The 20,874-nt window shown below is 42.7% G+C and overlaps 1 protein-coding gene across 2 annotated transcripts in view; it reads right to left on the bottom strand.

The window, feature by feature from the left end:
* Positions 1-5,888: 5,888 nt before the first annotated feature.
* Positions 5,889-20,874, bottom strand: part of Acmsd (aminocarboxymuconate semialdehyde decarboxylase) — a 32,927-nt gene continuing 17,941 nt past the window's right edge. For both annotated transcript variants that reach the window (XM_050161454.1, XM_050161453.1), the window contains 4 exons: positions 17,679-17,774; positions 16,205-16,377; positions 6,346-6,444; positions 5,889-5,986 (listed from right to left, as the gene is read on the bottom strand). In XM_050161454.1, the coding sequence (XP_050017411.1) occupies positions 5,915-5,986; positions 6,346-6,444; positions 16,205-16,377; positions 17,679-17,774 (440 nt within the window). In that variant the 3' untranslated portion in view covers positions 5,889-5,914. The remainder of the gene's footprint in view (positions 5,987-6,345; positions 6,445-16,204; positions 16,378-17,678; positions 17,775-20,874) is intronic.

Consider the following 20,874-nt stretch of genomic DNA (forward strand, 5'->3'; position numbering starts at 1 on the left):
AAGTGTAATATGAGGGCTGGCTGTGGGGATTTCTGTCCTGCCAGGTTCCCACAGCCAGCAAGTCCCAAAGAAAATCACACATAGGTCTCCATAAATTATAAGCTGATTGGCCCATTAGCTCTAGCCTTTTGCTGGCTAACTCTCACATCTTGATTAACCCATTTTTCTCATCTATGTTAGCCATGTGGCTCAGTACCTTTTTCAGTGGGGCAGATCACATCCTGCTGCTTCGTGGTCTGGGCAGGAATGGGAGGAATCAACTTCCTCCTTCCCAGAATTTTCCTGTTCTAATTGCATCATTTCTACTTCCTGTCTGGTTTTCCCGCCTATACTTCCTGCCTGGCCAATCAGTGCTTATTTAAAACATGATTGATAGAATACAGACAATTCACCCGCAGGGAAGAGGAAAGGCCAGAGAGTCAGTCACCATATAGTCACAGAGGAAACAAGATGAGAATGCCTTACTGAGAAACCATGCCATGTGGCTAAACAGACAAAAATTATGTGTGAATTTTAAGTTGGAAGAGCTACTTAATGTTATGCCCAAATTCTAGAACCCGAAACACCACCACAAGACCAACTCTGATGCAAAAGCAGTCTTTATTCACCAGTTGACTCAGGTCCCACCTTCTGTCTGAAGTGGCAGCAGTAGCAGTGACAGCAGCAATAGGAGCAGCACAAGGAAAGACCCAGAGCAGTGAAGAATGGGGGTTCATATGGGGGTAGAGGCTCAGGGAATTCCAAGCCTCAGGACTTGGGATTGGCTGCGCCCTAGTGGCGTGAGGGGGGGTTCCAGGTTTCCAGGCTTGGGATTGGCTACCCTCCAATGGTGTAAGGAAGCTTTCCCGGCCTAAGGGGAATCCTCAACTGCCAGTAACTGCCCAGGCTCTGGTTGATCTCTTTAACCTGCTCAGAGATTGGCTGGTTTTGAGTCAGGGGCAGAAATAGTTCTGTTTCTGAAGCCAAAGTGCTTCTTTTTCTGGTTCTTCTATCTTAATTTTTTATTTTTTATATTTATTTATTTGTTATGTATACAATATTCTGTCCGTGTGTATGTCTGCAGGCCAGAAGAGGGCACCAGACCCCATTACAGATGGTTGAGTCACCACGTGGTTGCTGGGAATTGAACTCAGGACCTTTGGAAGAGCAGGCAATGCTCTTAACCACTGAGCCATCTCTCCAGCCTATTTTTTTAACCCTAATCTTGGGACCAAGGCAAATATCTTTAGTATGTCCTAAATCTAGGGACTTAGTGTGTCCTTTTGGTCCCAGTTTCAGGGTTCCAGGGCTTTTCTCTGGCTCTAGGTTTGGGGACAAAATGTCTCTTCCTCTGGCTCTGGCCATGTTTTCTTTTCCTTTTTTTAAATATTTATTTATTTATTAAAGATTTCTGTCTCTTCCCCGCCACCGCCTCCCCTTCCCCCCTTCCCCAATCAAGTCCCCCTCCCTCGTAAGCCCAAAGAGCAATCAGGGTTCCCTGCCCTGTGGGAAGTCCAAGGACCTCCCACCTCCATCCAGGTCTAGTAAGGTGAGCATCCAAACTGCCAAGGCTCCCACAAAGCCAGTACGTGCAGTAGGATCAAAAACCCATTTCTATCCATGTTTTCAGGTTGTATTTTTTTTCCTTGGTCAGGACTTGGAGCCTAGTTGTTTGTGTGGGGGCTGTGGATCAGGTATTTTCTGGGGCCTGAGTCATTCAGTTAATAATAAGCCTGAGCTAATAGGTTAAACAAATTATAATTAATATAACCCTCTGCGTGTTTATTTGAGACTGAAGGGCTATGGGACTGGGTGGGACAGAAACCTCTCTCTAAAAATGGCACTCGACATTTGGCATCTACAACCACATAAAACCTGAGAGAGCTTGGGAAGGGATTCTAGATGTGAACAGAGTCAAACGTGGCTTCTTGGTAGCAACATTTTCTTAGGTCAGCTCTGTTTGGCTGGTTTTGAATCAGGGGCAGAGAGGCACAGCTCCTTTAAGAGAGGCTTCCTGAGTCAGCATTTGCAGCAAAAACCTTGCAGCTCTTTTAAGAGGCCCTGCAACTAAACACTTAAATGGTGTTGATGAACAGCCTGGTCTACAGAGTGAGATCTAGGACAACCAAAGATACACAAAGAAACCCTGAATCAAAACAAACAAACAAACAAAAAACAACAACAACAACAACAAAAACAAAAAAAAAAACAAACCCAAAAGTTAAAAATAAAAGGAATAGAATAAAAAAAAGACAAAGTCATGTAAAGATGGAAAATACGGTCTGGGTACTGTATGCTATTGTGTTGTCTTTGAGTTGTTTGACTTCTGAGGAAGAAACAACGGCTGCTAAAAGACATTTGATTGTAAATGCTCCTGGATTAATCTAACCTATATATTTAGAAAATGCCTTGCCTTCAAAATTTAAGTCAAAAGATATTTTACTTCGGAGAAGAGGTTTTGTTTTTGTTTCTACAGGAAATGAGAGGCTGTGGATTCATTCTTGGTTTTAAAAAAATAAGGTTTGACTGAAGTAGACCCTCTGAAAAATCTTCAGTGGGAATGGCCCAGAGATGTTTCAGAGCACCTCTGTTGTAGTTTCTTTTGAGTTCTACATCCAGAACTGCTTCAAGACTTCTGACTGAGATGATCAAGCCTCACAGATTACTCCAGTCAGGACTTGACCATAATCCTAATTATTTTTGGCTCTCATAGGAAGGATTGTCAGTGCCCCCAGTCAATAGGAAGTAGCTTGGAAAACTACTCCCACATTCCTAAAAAAAACAGATTATTGGTATCTGTCTTTGTTTAGCATGTTGGTTGCAAGTTGTTAATGGATAATGGTCAGGAAAAAAGCTAAACAAAGGAGATTAGATTCAAGGTTCTTGTTATGAAAAGAAAAGAAGGGGAAATGCTATGGAATAATGCTCTTGTACACTGTAAAGATTTGTCATTCATATTGGTTTAATGAAACACTGATTGGCCAATAGCCAGGCAGGGTAACCAGACTAGGAGAATTCTGAGAGGAGGAAAGGTAGAGAGTCAGTCACCAGACAGATGCAGAGGAAGCAAGATATGAATGCCTTACTGAGAAAAGGTACCAAGCCATGTTGGCTATACATAGACAAGAATTATGGGTGAATTTTAAGTTGTAAGAGCTAGTTAATAATAAACCTGAGCTAATAGACCAAACAGTTTATAATTAACATAAGCCTCTGTTTATTTGGGACCGAAGGGCTGTGGAACTGGAAGGGATAGAAACTTTTATCTATAGTTTATAGTTAACTTAAGCAAGTATGTCAAGGGAATATACCTGGCATTATGTCTTATCATTGGTCATGTGAAAAGAGCCAAGAGTATTCCTCCCAGGCCTTTACCTTTCCTACAGAGATAATGCGGACATGCCAGCATATTCCCTTCATGTCCTTACTTCCAAGTGTTTTAGTTTACCATAGTTTATACAATTCTTTCTAGAAGGCCACCTTGTGGTAAGAATGTTCTACACTCTACCCCATCCATAGTTCTCAGTAAGATAACAGCTTTCTCGCACAGGCTCTCACAAGAGAAGCCTCCACACAGATTTTGATGGAAAGTCTCAGAGGTTAGGCAACACATAACATTGTTAGAGTTCCTGAAGGCACCTCCTTAGAGGGCAGTGCATGAAGCTGTGAGGGTAAAATCTACGGTGGATGTAGTGGAGACCCCAGGATGTTGGTGATGCCAGGAAGGTGGGATGTATCCCAAGGAAAGTATCGGGCAGTGTGGAGCCACCCTGAGAGAGGCTAGGTGGCCTGCAAATGGTAAGACCATAGGGGCTGACTTTCCCAAGCCTGTTGGTACAGCACTGTGAGCTCTGGGTACCGACAACTACAGGAGTTAATATTTGCACTGCCGGTTTCAGTCTTGCTTTGGGCAGCTCCTTCCTGGATTCTTTACTTTGGGAATAAAAATGTTTTTGATGTGTACTTGGGACTATATAACTTGATACTAGCAGAGAACACAGCTAAGTGTTTGCTCCTGTCTCAGGGAAACTGGACTAGAGCTTTGGAGCATTGGGAGATGGGGGAGGGATTGAACTTATAGTATGAGAAGATGTATTGGAGTGTCAGATTGACAAGGGATGGATTTGGGATGGTGAATCTTGAGGTTACTAAAGCACACTTCTAGGTGTGTTTGTGAAGACCCTTCCAGAGAGGACTAAGAGACAGTGGCCTTCCTTGAGTATGGGTGACACCATCATGTGGGTGGGTTCCCAGACTGAAAAAAGGGAAAAGGAGCAAGCCCTGCTGCTTTCCCACAGTGGTGTGAGCTGTTCTTTTCTGCCAGCTTCCCCACCATAATGGACTGAAACGTCCCTTGAGATTGTGTGTGTGTGTGTGTGTGTGCTCTTTTTGGTCATAGTGAGGCAAAAGTAACTAATAAAAATATTATGTGTGTAGTACTCAGAAATATTTGAAAAGGAGTAGAAATTTCTTCTAAAGATTTTTTGGGAAGGAGAAAAGCAGTAACATATGCTTTCAATTGTTTTTTGTTCAATTTTATTTTTTTTCTTTCAAGGAGTAGTAAGTAGAATGATAGCTGGGGAAAACTCTAGAAAACAAGAGGAACAGGAAGGAGAGGGGCGCTGAAGCACAGATGGTGACAGAACAGGAGTCAGCAAGTATTAACTAGATCTCCTCTTTCTCTGTCGAAGAGTCACCACAAGGAACACATTAATAGTGATCCTGGTTTTGTGTGGGAAGAAAAGGAAGTACGAGTCCCAAGTTAAGGGTGTGGCATGGAGAAATTATTTGCTGTGAAGGAGAGATGCCGTCTGCTACCCTGTCCCAGGTTCAAGTTCCTTTGCAGTGACTTGGGTGGAACGGTAGGGCCTGGAGCAAGGTGTCATGGTGTTACCCACTCAGTCCCCAGAGCTCTTTCTACCTCCTGCTCTGAAAAAATAAACTTACAGATGAAATTCCCTTAAGAACAAGTTTCATTCTCTCTGAAACCACGCCTCTGTCCCCGTAGCTTTTTCTTCTATCTTCCCTCTTCTGTTTGCTTATTTATTACTTTGGGACAGAGACTCACTATGTATCCTTGGACAACTAGTCTGGAGCTTGCTATGAAGACCAAGTTAGCCTCAAGTAGAAATCCATAGCCTGCCTCTGCCTCCTGAGTGCTGACATTAGAGGCACACATCACCATGTCCAGCCCAGCATCTTCCTGTTTTTAAAGAGGTGTCCGTCCATCCTCCTGTACTCAGCCCGACTTCTAAGATCTGCCAGATTCTGGGAGACTGCAACACATTTTACTGAAGTATTTTTGAGCTTTGTGTTGGATCACTCAGCAATTATTCCATGAGCATTTGCCTTGCTTTCTTAGCTGGCTTTTGAAACATTTGAGTTTGTGCATAGCCTGTGTGTACTTTATACAGACAAAACCATTCCCAGTGAATGACTAGACTATCAGAGAGGGTTACAACAGGAGAAAAAAACAGATTATTTGTGCACAATTCCCATTTTTTTTGGTCAAAGTAAAGAACCCACCTGAGCCTTCTAGAATAAGGCTGGTGTTGGATCTTTTTCTATGTACATCATCAATTGTACATTAATTCTTAATCTCCAAATTAAATAGTTTTGGTTTGCATATGTAGCAATGTACTGCTTTTCAGTACATTACATTTCAGAATAGAAACCTTATGAAACATCTTGTTTTTAATAAGTTAGAGTATTTGGGAATAATATCCCCCTTCCACCACCACCACCCCCCTTTATAAAAGACAGTCTCAAGTAGCGCAGACTGGCCTGGAGCTTGGATTCCTGGTCCTTCTGCATTGTTCTGAGGAGGATATTCCATTTTGGGGTAACATAATTCAAAATAGAATTCTAGCGATGTGTGCGATTCATGTTCAGAGACAGAATGATATAGCTTCTTGGAAGGTTTTTTTTTTTTTGGCTAATTTTGACATTCAAATAGTTTTCTCTCAAGACCCAAAAAAGTCAAGGCATTGCCAGCTGTGAGTTTATCCTGAATAAAAAAGAAAGGGAGAGATGTTTTATTATTAAAGCACGATTGGCTTGATAAAAGCACTTATTAGATGGAGCCCTTGATTACTTTTTAAAAAACGCATGTGTGTGTGTGTGCACGCACACACACACATGCATGCATGCACAGAAGATTTATGCATTTAGTTATACTGGACTTATTTTAAGATATTAAGACCTTTGCACTTGCTTCAGCAGCACATACACTAAAATTGGAAAGCTGTTAAGACTTGTTTTTGATAGAGTAGCTGTTTCAGAAGACAGAGTCAGAACTGTCGGCAAATGAAGTATAGTGGTCTCTCTGTTCAGCTCAGGAAGGAGACGGAGGTTCAAGGCACATACCTTTGTTTCCTCGTCAAATTCTCCCATGGACTCTATCAATTTCCCAGGCTCCTGCTCACCTAGTGGAAATGGGTAATCAGTTCCAAGAATGACTTTGTCCTAAAAGGAGCAAACACAAGTTTATTTGTAAATGTGAGAACACCAAGGAGCCCTCTGTTCTCTCAATCTGCTGCTCATCGCGTACAGCAGTCTGGTAAGACAGCAAACTCCTTCCTGGTTCAATAGAAACAGAACCGCTAAATTTTAAAGATTAACAGCTCAGTTTTCATTTTGCTATTTTTTTCCAGCAGGTGTCAGTATTAGGTCTTCTAAGGATTGATTGCAAATCTACTTCCAGTCTTGCTTCTGAGTCTGCACGCGCAGTGTGGAGGCCAGAACACAATTTTTCCTTGTCTCATTCTTCCTGTGCTGTCCGCCTTGGTTTCTGAAACAGGGTCTCTCGCTGGCCTGGAATCCATTAAATATGCTCATCTGGCTAGCCTGTGATCCCTAGGACCACTGTCGCCACCTTCCGAGTGCTTGGAATACAGGCGTGTAACATCACACTGGCATCTTTTCGGTATGGACGCTCAGAATCAGACCCCAGTCAGAATGCTTGTATGATGAGCACTTAATTGAACAAACCATTCTATACCTCAGCCAGATTATCTTCTTAATAATTGAAATGCAGAATACTGGAATGTAAGAAATGAGCATTTGCTTGATAAGACATATGGATATATTCAGATAGAATGAACTTTTCCTCCTTTCTTACAGTGGTGCATCACAAGTGACCCTGCAAGAAAACAGAGCTGGAAAGCAAAGCTTTGGGCTAAATGGTGGTCTAACTCTTCACAGCTTTGTAAATAATTCCTTTGTTAATTTCTTGAGTTTTCCCAAATGAAGTGTGGCATCCTTTCTGCCAGAGCTCTCTAAATGAGCCACAGCCCCTCAGCCACAGCAAGCTGTTTAGAGTTCGCTGACTTTAAAGGGTGGTTGATTCCCTGATTGCAAATGCCCTGTTCATCTTGAACTCTGATTTGTGTGAGTGTGTGTGTGTGGGGAGTGCTACATGTGCGAAAGTGTTGGTGGAGAGACCAGAAGATGGTGTCCCCAACCACTGAGATAACTCGCCAGCCCCACTGAACTCCACTTTATTATCCACTAATTCATTGATCTGGTGTTTAATTTTTAATTTGATAGAGTTTTAAAGCTATGGAAGAGTTGCCAGGAAATGAAAGTATCTGCCATATAACCGTCACCCAAGTTCAGCTGTTTATATTTTTGACACCTTGCTTTATTAGATTCAATTATATTTATGTATTGTCTGCATATACATACCTACATACACACACACACACACAACACAAACACATATATGAGTGAAACCTTGGTGATTTTGGAGACATCATGGCCCTTTATTACTAAATAAATTAGCATTTATTTTCTAAAAATAGGACTTTTTTCCTTTTTTCTTCTTCTTTTATAACATTTATTTATTTGTGGTGTGTGTGTGTGTGTGTGTGTGTGTGTGTGTGTGTGTAGGGGGTGACATGTGGAAAGCAGAGTACAGATTGTAGAAGTTAGTCCTTTCCTTCGACCCTGTGGGTTCTGATCAAACCCAGGTTGTCAGGCTTGGCAAACAAGTTCCTTTACGTAGGGGACCATCTTAACTTCCTTCTTTCTCCTCCTGTTTTTTGAAAGGGTTTCAGCAGGTAGCCTGTTTAACAAGTAACTTGCTTTGTAGCCCAGGGCTAGCCTAGAAAATGACAGAGATCAGACCGCCTTTGCCTTCAGAGGGCTGTGATTAAAGACATGTGCCAGCGTCTAGCTAAGAAGATGCTTCTTCTATAACTACAATGTACTTTCCCAAACCAGGAATGCACTATGGAGCGAGGGCATCTTCCTGTATCTGTCTTCTACAGCCCTAGCTTTTTGCATTTGTACTTAGGATTTGAACTCAGGTCTTCATAAGTGCACAGAAAGTGCTCTTGCTGCTGAATCATCTCCCCAACTATCCATGTTAATACTCTAAACGAAAGTTCCCTCAATAAGGTGAAGGCCATATGTGACAAACCCACAGCTCAAACTGTATTGAATGAGAAAAAAAATGAAGTTTTTTATTTAAGATATGGCAGGCAGTGCACACCTTTAATTCTAGCTCGAGAGGCAGAGACAGGAAGATCTCTGTGAGTTTGAGGCCAGCCTGGTCTACAGAGCAAGTTTCAGGACAACCAGAGCTACACAGAGAAACCCTGTCTTTAAAAACAAAACAAAACAAGAAAGATATGGAACAAGACACAGATTGTGCACTTTCATCTATAGGTAGAACCTAGAAGTTCTAATCCATAGCACCTAGGCAGGAAGAAGGAGGAAGGGGCAGTTCAGTCTGGACAAGAGGAAGTAAAACTGTTTCTCTTTGCAGATATGATCATATATATAGGAAGCCCTACAAGTTCCACAGCTCTTTAGAATTAGTTAAAGAATTCAATTAAGTTTCAGGGTACACTATCAATTTGAAGAAATCAGTGTATGTCTACATAACAGCAGCAAAACTGTCTGAGCCCACTTATACTAGTTAGAACAAAATACTAACCAGGGAGTACGTTTAAACAAGGAGGTGAAAGACCTCTGTAATGAAAACTATATGATGAAATAAATCAAAGCCACAATAAATGGAAAGATACACTTTGATAATGGGCTAGAAGAATTCATATTGTTAAAGTAGCCACACTACCCAAATCAATTCAGATTTAGTCCAACCCCTCTCAAAAGACCAATGACATTTTGTTTGTTTTTGAGACAGGGTTTTTTTTCCTGTGTAACAGTCCTGGATGTCCTAGAACTCTCTTTGTAGGCCAGGTTGGCCTCGAACTCACAGAGATCCACCTGTCTCTGCCTCCCGAGTGCTGAGATTAAAGGTGTGTGCACCACCACACCGGATAGCAATGACTTTTTTTAATGGAAATAGAAAAACAATCTTATAATTTCTATGGAACCACAAAAGATCCTAAATAGTCTTGAACCAAAAAGACAAAACAGGAGTGACCACATTGATTTTAAAGTGTACTGCAAAGGCGTAGTCACCCAAACAACACGCTTGTTTTCATACAAACAAGAACCCAGGCAAACAGAACAGACTAGGAAGACTAGAAGTAAACTGCAGTCCTTGAACTTGAACAAAATCAGGCAGTGTTCCCACGTTGAAGAAAGGACATCCTTTCTTCATCGAGAGAGAGAGAGAGAGAGAGAGAGAGAGAGAGAGAGAGAGAGAGAGAACACATATTTTCATTTCAAGGAAGAATGGAATGTTTTTGTTTTCTCAGTGTCATGGAACCAGAAGTCATCATGTTAGGTGAAACAGGCTTATCACTGAGCAGTAAATGCCAGCAGTCTCAGATGTCGTCTATAAAATACTTGCGCTCATAGAGGTGGAGAGTAGAGCGTTAGTCACTAGAGACTGTAAGAACAGGAACGAGAGAGGCGGGGAAGCTGACTTGTGGAATAGGGACAAGAAGTTCTGATGTGTGCCAGCTGGGGTGGTGCATGCCTGTAATCTCTGCTTTAAGAGGCAGGCAGACCGGGGTTCGAAGTCAGCCTGGGTCCTATTAGTAAGCTCCAGCTAACCTACAAAGTAGGATCCTACCTCCAGATGCAACAACCAACGCACCAACTAAAGAACCCCAGGAGATCTGGCATGCTCCATAGTGGAATGATCATCCATAATAATAATAATAATGTACTGTATATCTCAAAAAGCCAGGAGAAATGACTTGTGGTGTTCACCATAGAGAATGCTTGAGTAGACATGTTTAGCCTCACAGAAACATTACGCCATTTACACATATATCAAAATCACATGATACCATATGTGTCCAAAATAACTTTAAACTTAAAAAATACTTCAGTTGATAGTATACACTGGAGGAAATGGTCATTTAAAATCTAGAAATTTTACCTGGGCATTGGTGGAACATGTCTTTAATCCTAGCACTGGAGAGGCCTGTCTAGTCTACAGAGTGGGACCTTGTGTTGTGTATATGTACGTGTATGTATGTATAATTGGTGTCTAGGGAGATAATTCAGAGAGTGCTTGTTGCTTAATCATGAGGAACTGAGTTCAAATCTCAGCACCTCAACTGAATATGTCTGTGCATTTATTTGCCCATAATCCTGGTGCTGTGGGAGGCAGAGACAGGGGTAGTGTTGGCCTAGCTCCAGATTCAGTGAGAAATCTTGTCTTAAGAGAATAAAGCAGAGTGATAGAATAGAACATATGATGTCCAACACACACACACACACACACACACACACACACACACACACACACACACCACAGTTTCAAAGTCCACGATAGACTACCAAGTCTATTTATAGATTTCTGTATTCATTTGTATATGATGTCAAGTAAATACACCTGCTGTAGAGGCCCTAAAGACGCAAAGTTATGTCTCCTCACATCTGTACCAGCAGCTGATCTTGTTCTAACTCTCTGCTTGGTATTCACCAGGGGTTCATCTCCTCTTCTTGCTAAAGCTGTTTACATTTCCAAAATACAACATGATTTTAGAGTCCCACGCTTATACTACCCTCATCAGCTACATTAACATGAAGATGAAATCCAGGCATTAATTTTCTAATTAAGAATTCTTCCCTTCCCAGCATGATGGCATTCTCAGATATAAATATGCTTTAGGAAACAGTCTGTCCTGTTTTAATATGGAGAAGGCAAATGAGTCCAACACAGTGAAAAGCTGTCTTCAGGTCTTTTGCCATCCAACCCTTCTGACTTCAATATTTCCTTGGTTTCCTTCTTAAGTGTGTGTGTGTGTGTGTGTGTATGTGTGTGTGTGTGTGTGTGTGTGTGTGTGTGTTCGTTCAGAAGATAGTGTCAGGCGTCAATCCTTGCCTTCCATCTTGTTTCAAGCAGGGTCTTTCTGTTGTTTTTCTGCTGCATATACCAGGCTGGCTGGCCCTTGAGCTTCTCAGGGCATTGGGAGTAAACCGGCTCATGCTATATATCCAGCTCTTATATGGGTTCTGGGGATCAAATTCAGGTGCCCAAGCATGCACTGCTAGTACTTTACCCATTGAGTCATCTCATCTCCCGAATCCCTTGAATTTATTTATTTTTGAATGCTACCATGGACTAACAAACTCATGGTTTGGAAATTTTAAATTATTATTTAGACTTTCTCTCGACTTCTTTCTTTAGAAGGTTATATATCCACTTGTAACTATTATCTGAGTTTTAAACTTTTCTTACCTATTATCTATATGCATGCCTTCTATTGGTAACTGTCTCAGTCACTGTTCTATTGCTGTGAAGAGACACCATAACCAACCCTTGTAAAAGAAAGCATTTAAGGGGCTGGAGAGATGGCTCAGTGGTTAAGAGCATTGACTGCTCTTCCAGAGGTCCTGAGTTCAATTCCCAGCAACCGTATGTGGCTCACAACCACTGCTAATAAGATCTGGTGCCAACTTCTGTCTGCAGGCAGACCATTGCATACATAATAAATAAATAAATGAATAAATAAATAAATAAATAAATAAATCTTTAAAAAAAAAGAAAGCATTTAATTGAGAGCTTGCTTACAGTTTCAGAGGCTTAGTCCATTATCATCATGGTGCGAATCAACAGGCATGGCACTGGGGCAGTAACTGAGAGGTACATACTGATTCATAGGGAGAGAGAGAGAGAAAGAGAGAGAGAGAGAGAGAGAGAGAGAGAGGACCTGGCATGACTTTTGAAACCTCAAGTCCACCACTGTGACACACTTCCTCCAACAGAGCCACACCTCCTAAGCCTTCTAATTCTTTCAAACATTTCTGCTCCCTGGTGACTAAGTATTCAAATATGTGAACCATGAACCATTGGAGACCATTCTTATTCATCCAACACAGTAACTTTTGATCATCTTCAGTTAGATAGTAATTTTATAATTTTATTGGTTTTGAAACTGGTCTAAATCTGGGCTATCATCCTTAATTCCTTAGATTTTTAAATTTTTAAATCCATCATCCTTAGATTCTTCCATTTTGAAATAAATCCAGTTAATAATAATTATTTAGCCATTATTTTTCCTATGAGCTGACTCTGCCAATAATAATTCTTTGAATTGGACTTTTGAGATAGTTGGGATATAACATTGACACAATGCTTATAATCAACTTGAAAATTACGTTAGTAAATGTGTGAGTGAGTTGAAGGAACAATGTCTTGAATGGGTGTCACGCCACCTCCTGTGGGGTCTGCGTGATCGCTCATGTAAGACGTGGCACAAGCTTCAAGGAAGAGTGCCTTTAGAGAAGGTGTGTGTGTGTGTGTGTGTGTGTGTGTGTGTGTGTGGTGTGCTGTGCTTCCTGCATTGGAGCCCTTGCACTTTTGGCATTACCTGCTCATGTTCTAAGGAACACAGTCTGGTTTCTTCTGGAAGGGAAGATAGTATGTTTAAGTTTCCAGAGTCTACTGATGAGCCATTGCCATATATAGGAGTATATGATGCTAATGGAGGAAGATGGGTTAACATTCAAAGGAAAAAGGTTTCCAAGTTTAATCTGGTGCTTATCAAATAAAGAACAAAAGGCAAACCTAATTAAGCAATTAAAACATATTCAGCAAAAATGGTATAAGGATAGAAGAGATTGATGTGGGATTTCCCTCTGCATGCTGTGAATACCATTGGTTAATAAAGGACTGCTTTGAGCCTATAGCAGAGCAGGGCACTAAGAGCTGGGCAGGGAGGACTAGGCTGAATGCTGGGAGAAAGGAGGTGAGTCAGAGAGAAGCCATGGAGCCACTGTTGAAGATAGACATACTGAAATTTTGCTGGTAGCCCACGACCTCATGGTGATGCACAGATTACTGGGAATGGGTTAAATTAAAATGTAAGAGATAGCTGATAAGAAGTTAGAGCTAATAGGCCAAGCAGTTTTTTAAATAATGTAGTTTCTGTGTGTTTATTTCGGGGCTGAGTGACTGGGAACCAACAGGCAGCCTCCTTACTATAAGAGATAAATGCCTATAACTTCTGGAGATTGGTTTTGGGAAAGGTTTAAAAAGGAGTTAGAAATATGACGAAGAAAAAGGAAAAAAAATTCTTTTGCATAAATTACAGAAATATAAAAGAACTGTAGACTGTGTGGTTGTTAACCACAACCGCTTGCCCTTAACTCAAAATGCCATAAACTCATAGCCTAGATAAAGATTTATATTGAAACTAATGCCAAGCCATGTCTAGCATGACCAACCGCAGACTCACACCAGGGACATCTGTCTGATGAAAATCTATTCTCATGTATCTTGTATAATGATTCTAAGAAAAATCTGTATCACAAGAAAAAACACTACATGCTGTTAAACAATCTTTTCTGTATAAAGGGTGAGCCTCATGCCTAGCAAAGGCGCATTCAGATGCAATTCCTTTGAGTCTTGTGTCTGTCTGTCATTCGCCGACTCCTTACCCAACTATTCCTGAGACCCTGTCCCATTGGTCCCAGTGCCCAGCTGAGCTGGTCCGTAGTTCAGTTCCCAGCACCCATTTCAGGCTGCTCCCAATGGCCTGTAACTCCAGCTCACTGGGATCTGACTTCTTCTAGCCACTGTAGACACTGCACTCACCTGCACATAACCATATCCTCATACATATATATGCATATATAGCAAAAAACCCAATGTCTTTTAAAAAATGTTTGAATATATGAAAGAAGGAATCATGATGTACTTAGTCCTGAAATATTGGGTAAAGGAAAGAACTAGAAATGAAAGCCTTGTTAATTTGGAGTTCTTGTTTTGAGGGAAAGGGGATGGCAGCAGGGAGGAAAGTAAAAGAATGAGGATCCTCGAGATGTGTGTGGGTTTTCAGGAAAAAGAACACGCACCCCATCACTTGATAACGTCTCTACTTGATAGATGCTTAATAAATATTGGAGTAAAAATACTTTGAAGAGTTATTTAAAAATAATTTAAAAATTATTAACTTCTTGTCACGATAGAAGTTAATATTGCTCATCAGTTTGACAGCATCTAGAATCACCTAGAGATGACAAACCTCTGGGCCTGTCTGTGAGGGAGTTTCTAGGTCAGATTAATTGATGTGAGAAGACCCACTCTGACCGTGGACAGCACTATTCCAAGAGCTCTGCTGTCTGCTAATGGTATGCCAGGTTCTCATCCCATCTGCTCCCAGCCCTCGCCCCCCCCAATTGAACTTTGAAGAGTCTATTTCCTGGGGATCTACTGGGATTCTGAAGCAGTTTCTAAAGGTACATGTCTGGATGTGCTAACGTGCCGTTTCACATCTACTGTGTTTTAGAAAGACCCCTTGAAGGATCCGGTGAGAGCCAGCTGTGCTAGCCCAGATGTGTAGCTGAGGCACTTGGCAGTGAGCACGAGACAGAAAGTGTGAGGTAGGGGTACCGATCTGTTTAGAGTGGAGGAATTAAGCTGAGCACAAACAAGCAAGTCCGTGAGTCTGTACATATCATGTCTCCCTGCTCTCCACCGTGGACGGGACGCGATCAGCCGCTTCCAGCTCCCGCCTTGACTTCTCCACAACGATGGCTTGTAACCTGGAATTGTAAGCTGAGAGAAACCCCATTGTCTCCTATGCTGCTCTCTGCCAGAGTATTTTTATCACAGCAACAGAAATAAAACTAGAACAGTCACCCAGCCAACGTGTGCTGGAACGAGGACTTCCTCTCCTTGTCCACAACTTGACGGAAGAAGGTTAGAAGCCTCTCAGGAGGCTCACAGGCATCAAAACAGGGTTTCCCTCTTTTGTACTGCAGTGCACTGGGAGACGTTATTTAAAGTTATTTGGAGAGGGAAGTGTTAAGATAGATGGAAATGTCAAGTTAGTTGAGAATCTGGCAGGAAACCCTTTTGTCTCAAGTCATTTTAGAAATATTTCTATAAGCATGCCATACTCTACTGTCTGCCATAGCCTTGGAAATAATATCTTCCTTTGATGATGAAGAACCTTTTCAGCGATATCAGATCACTGAGTCTGGATTTCTAGAATCTTTGTAAAGGCAAATTTGGCATACCTAGGACATCTCAATTGATGTGGTGCCCACCTCAGATAGGCCTGTAGGCATCTTGTGTGGTGTTTTCCTGATTGTGAGTTGATGTGAGAGGGCCCAGCCCCTGTGGGTGCTGCCGTACCTGGGCAGGTGAGTTTGTATTGTATGAGAAAGGTACTGAGCTAGCTGGGGCAGCGGGGCACAAACCAGTAAGCGGCGTTCCTCCTTGGTTTCTGCTTCAGTTCCTGCCTCCAGGTCCCTGCACTGAGCTTCCGTTCTAGTTTATAATGGACTATGATCTGTAAGCCAAGTAAACTTTCTCCTCACCAAGTTGCCTTTGGTTATGGTGTCACTCACAGCAATGGAAAACAAACTAAAAACTAAACAGTAGAGAGAGGGGATAATGGGAGTAAACATGACCAAAGTACATTATATGCATTTATGAATATATCATGATGACTCAATATGAAGAACATACTTTGGAAAATAGCTTTTGTTTTTAACATGTAGAAGATGTTTCCCTTTAATTATCTCCCAAGCAATATAACAAACACCAAGTAGATACCACCTACCTTGTATTATGATTATAAATGATGCATTTAGGAGGGTGTGTAAAAGTTATATACAAAACCTATGCCACTTCATATAAAACAATTGGGCATCTGAGGGGCTTCTATCTTTTGGAGTCCTGGAATCAATTCCCTTTGGATACCAAGAAACAACAGTACACATTTCAGATATTTTACTAACTCAAACTTTCCTTTTTCTTCAAGAGTGTCTAACTTGTTAAGTAGAAGACTGCTGGTCCAGACTTCTGATATCCACAAACCATCCAAAAGGGACCCCAACTTGCCTTTCCTATGACATCTGTCAACAGCTGGAGAGAGCGAGGATCGTGAACCAGGGAGTCTGTGTAGAAGGAGCCAAGGTATTTCCTGGGGTCAGATGAATTGTCCTGGGCACAGAGATCTGGGCGCATGTTGAATCCGTGGGCGATTCTTCCCACTGTGAAGGGGAAAGCACCACCTGCAAGGAGGCAGAGGCAGGGGGGGATGGGATTTCAAGTCCAAAGACTAATAATTGCTTGGGCTACAGAGTAAGTTTAAGGCCAACCTGGGAAACGTTAGTGAGAGATCATCTCAAAATAAATGTAAGTAGCTGGAGAAACATCTCAGGAGGTTCTTGTTGCTCTTACAGAAGACCTACAGCACCCAGCACCCATGAAGGGTGGCTCACAACTACCTGGAACTAGTGCCAGTGGCTCTGACACCCTCTTCTGGTCTGCACACACATGACATACACCACACACACACACACACACACACACACACACAGCACTAATAACATAACAATAACAATAAAGCTTGGATGTAGCTTGACATACAGCATGCCTAGCATGTGTGAGGAGCTAGAGTCAGTACTCAGAACCACTACAAATAAATAAGTAATGAAAAACAAATAAATAAATGAAAAATGGATGGGGAAACAATTCACTTGGTAAAGTGAACCACCACGCAGTGACAGTGTGAGGACCTGACTTTGAATGCCAAACATATATATATATAAAAAGTCAGACACCCACCTATAATCCCAGTTCTGGGGAAGTGGAGATAGAAGGATCCCTGGGCTTTCTAGCCAATCAGTTTAGCCAGATTGGTGAGCTCCAGGTTTAGTGAAGGACCCTGTCTTTAAAAAAAAAAAAAAAGGAATAAAAAGGTAGGTGGCACCAGAGGACCGATACCCAATATTGGCCTCCTTGTCCTTGTCCTCCACATGCATCCACATACACATGCATCCACATACACATGCACCCCCACACAATGCATCCATACACACATGCACCCCTCACACATGCATCCACACACACATGCATCCACACACACATGCATCCACACACACATGCACCCACACACATGCATCCACACACATGCATCCATATACACATGCACCCACACACACATGCATACACATACACATGCACCCACATACACATGCATCCACATACACATGCATCCACATACACATGCATCCACAAATAAACATGCTAAATATCCACACAAAAGAAGAGACCAGAACCATCTCTCTCCTTCAAGTACTGTCCTTTGTCCTCTCCTCACCCATGAATGCACAGAGGAAGGCGCGCATGAGAATACAGGGAGAAGGAGGCCATCTATGTGCTAGGAGGAAAGCCCTCATCAGAAACCAACCCTGTCAGCACTATAGTCTCAGACGTTTAGCCTCCAGAACCGTGAGAAAATGTTGCTCTAAGTCACTCTGTCGGTGGCATTTTCTTAGGCCAGTCTGAGCTGATACAAATAGGGTCTCACCTCCATGTGCAAAGCACACTTTGAGTTTGGGGAACTTCTCAAACACCCCACCCATGATCATGGAACAAATGGCCACGGTGGTCTCCGACGGCATTCCTAGAAGAGGAAACGGGTTACATGATTCAGGGCTGGTTAACTTCAGCGAGAAGCTTAGTGACAGTGGCTGCAGAGCAACAGCTAGACTGGGGGATTGTCAGTGAGCTGAAACATGGGGCCCCTGTGCTCAGAAATGATCCGAATGTAGACAGGGCGTTACTTAGTCAAGAAGAATCATTGACGGCCCCCATTTGCTATTTCAAGGAGAGTAGTCCAAGAGATGGAACTGGCAAGGGGCCTGGTTTTGGTCCTGATGGGGCAGGCAAGCATTGGAGGTAGTTTAGCTTGGGATTCCTGTTTAGTTTGGGGTTGTACACGCCTCCCCTTGTAATAACGCCCTCGGCAGCCCAATCCCTTCGCTTGCACACACTGTGCAAACATACGTGCACACCTCTTCAAACAGTGAACCGAGTGACCTCAGAACTCCTAGGCCCCCAACATGCACCAGATTACACTCACTCTCATCTCTGAGTGATGTTGTTAGGTTTCCCCAGCTGCGGTAACCATCAAATTTCGTTCACTTCTGCTCAAGTGTATTCCCAATATATCCAGCTAGGAAGACGAAAAGGACCTATCTGGCCTGAATGGGTTTGGGGCACATATACAGTAAGGCAAAACTGTTTCTTCCAGTAGCCTATTAGAGAGAGTCCCCTATTATCACCTTACGCTTATGCATAACTGGGCAGGTATATAATTAAAATGAAATGCATTATGGGAAGTGGCACTCATAGTAAGTGTTAGGTCCCAAACCCCAAAAGGCAGCCACTGACTACGTTTCAAGGTGAGTCTGGGCTCAGTTCTGGCTGGACACAGGATTACTGGCAGACAGATACAAGCTCACAAGCAGCACTGCTCAGAAACCGAGTTTCTCTTTGCCAAGAGGAGCCACTTCCCTTCTCTCTTTGTACCTCAGGAAACAGGCATTTAGTCACATACCAAAGCCTACACCAGCCTTCAGACTCCTTCATTCCCCACTAACGTGTAGCTATGGCGAGTTTCAAAACCATCGGGCTCTTCTGGATCTAAACCCTCAGACCACTCCAGTTTACAAGTTCTTCTTCCCCCGACTCTGCAGCCACCTGCTCCCTTTCAAGCCCACCACTCTCCCACCCCACCCCTGGCCTTTCTCTCTGCTCCTCTCTGCCTTCTGAGAGAGAGCCACTGCAGCTCCGGACTCCCCGAATGCCTCCTGCTATTCTCTCAACCACCCTAGAGAGACCCATGGCAGCTTTATGTTTACACTAACCCTTTTCTTTCCATGCACCCTGGATCAGTCCAGTTCAGTGGTTTAACTGCACCTTCACTTACCCTGAAAAACCAAAAAACCAAAACCAAAACACGTGACCCAATCTAACAAACAAAACAGAGACCCAGACTGTCAGTCTTGACAATGTATCTCCTACCATCTGTACTATCTGTCCACCCCGAATAAAGTTACCCTGAAAATCTGTGTGAGTCTTTATTTTCAGCTTTTTGGGTAAGGGGCGAGAAGCTGGAAACCCCTGGCCTGGCCCTGACTGCCAGTAACACCGATTGCCCTTCAGGTTTCTTCTCAGGGCTGAGGAGCAAACCCACATCCTTGAGCTTGATAGACAAGTGCTCTACCACTGAGCTGAGTTCCCAGCCCCTCTCCTTTCAGTTTTAGATGCATGGTGTTAGTCTTCTGGGCAGAATGATAGCTTTTGTAGTGTTCTGCCTCTTGGCCTGGGAGCAGTTATTTGATGTTCTAGCTGTGTTTCTTCATGGAGGATGTTCTTCTTCTTGTCTTTTAGGGTTTTTGTGGAATTTTGTAAATAACAACGTCAATAAAATCCCTGGTTATGACTTCACATTGGAGGTGTTTAGCAAACACTGGTCAGTTCTCTTGTCTGTTTCCTCATTCTGCCAGTTAGACAAAAGCCAGCTTTCCTCGGGAACTTGTGAGCTGGTTCCCTTCTACCAAAGGAGCCATTTCATTATCAGAAGGGACAGATGGCTGCCTGTGGTGCCTATTAGCATACCAAAGTGCATGCCAGCCTTCAGGCTCCCTCGGTAACACAACAAGTACCTATTACACATTTCAGAGTCCATGATGGTGTCCTGTTTTTTCTCACTTCCTCTTAGCCAGCACCTCCTCCAGGAGAAACTTTCCTCCCCTAGCTTCTCTTCTCTTCTCTTCTCTTCTCTTCTCTTCTCTTCTCTTCTCTTCTCTTCCCTTCCCTTCCCTTCCCTTCCCTTCCCTTCCCTTCCCTTCCCTTCCCTCCCCTCCCCTCCCCTCCCCTCCCTTCCCCTCCTCTTCTCTCTCCCTCCGTCCCTTTCTTTCTTTCTTTCTTTCTTTCTTTCTTTCTTTCTTTCTTTCTTTCTTTCTTTCTTTCTTTTTTCTAGACAGGATTTCTCTGTGTAACAGTCCTGGATGTCCTGGAATTCCTTCTGTAGATCAGGGTGGCCTTGAACTCACAAAGATCAGCCTGCCTCTGCCTCCTGAGTGCGGGGATTCTTTTCATTCTTATGGGCTCTGCTATTCTGCTATGCAAACTCTTGCCCTCTCTTGGCTCTCTCTTTTTCTGCATCTCTTGCCCCTATCTTTGTTAATCTCTCTCATCTCCTCTCTCCTCTAACGGCTAAATCCAGTCTGCTTGCCACGTTCAGTCTGCTACTTTCTCTGTTATGGACTCTTCCAGAAGCTTCTGTTGGTGATCTCCCTTATATCTACAATAAAAACCTTCCTCTCAAACATTCCTTGGAGCCAACATGACTTCAGTTTATACAACAGTGATGGCTAGTTCCTGGCAATGTCTTATTTTTAGGGTTCCGCGATAGTATCTGGTACTTAGTTAACAACTCACTAAATGTTAATGGTTACTGCTAATCCTGCCAAGTCTCTGCTGCCTCTTGGAGCTAAGGCTGGCAAAGTTTTTGGGTTGATGTGAATTTCTTCAAGAGCTCCCCACTGCTAGAAGCAGCATTTGGCTCATGTCTGATGCTTTAGCCCCCAAGGAACTGACAGAGTTGGAGAAACTGAGTCTTGAAGTGATTGGTTGCTAGCTAGGATACACAGTTAACAGGAGACAATGTAGTCAGGTAGATCTGTTAAGTTGTATTTATCTGAGTAAAAACCCAA

Source organism: Alexandromys fortis, unplaced genomic scaffold (assembly GCF_014885135.2).
Source record: "Alexandromys fortis isolate MF-2015 unplaced genomic scaffold, M_Fortis_MF-2015_v1.1 scaffold_109, whole genome shotgun sequence".
Lineage (NCBI taxonomy): Eukaryota > Metazoa > Chordata > Mammalia > Rodentia > Cricetidae > Alexandromys > Alexandromys fortis.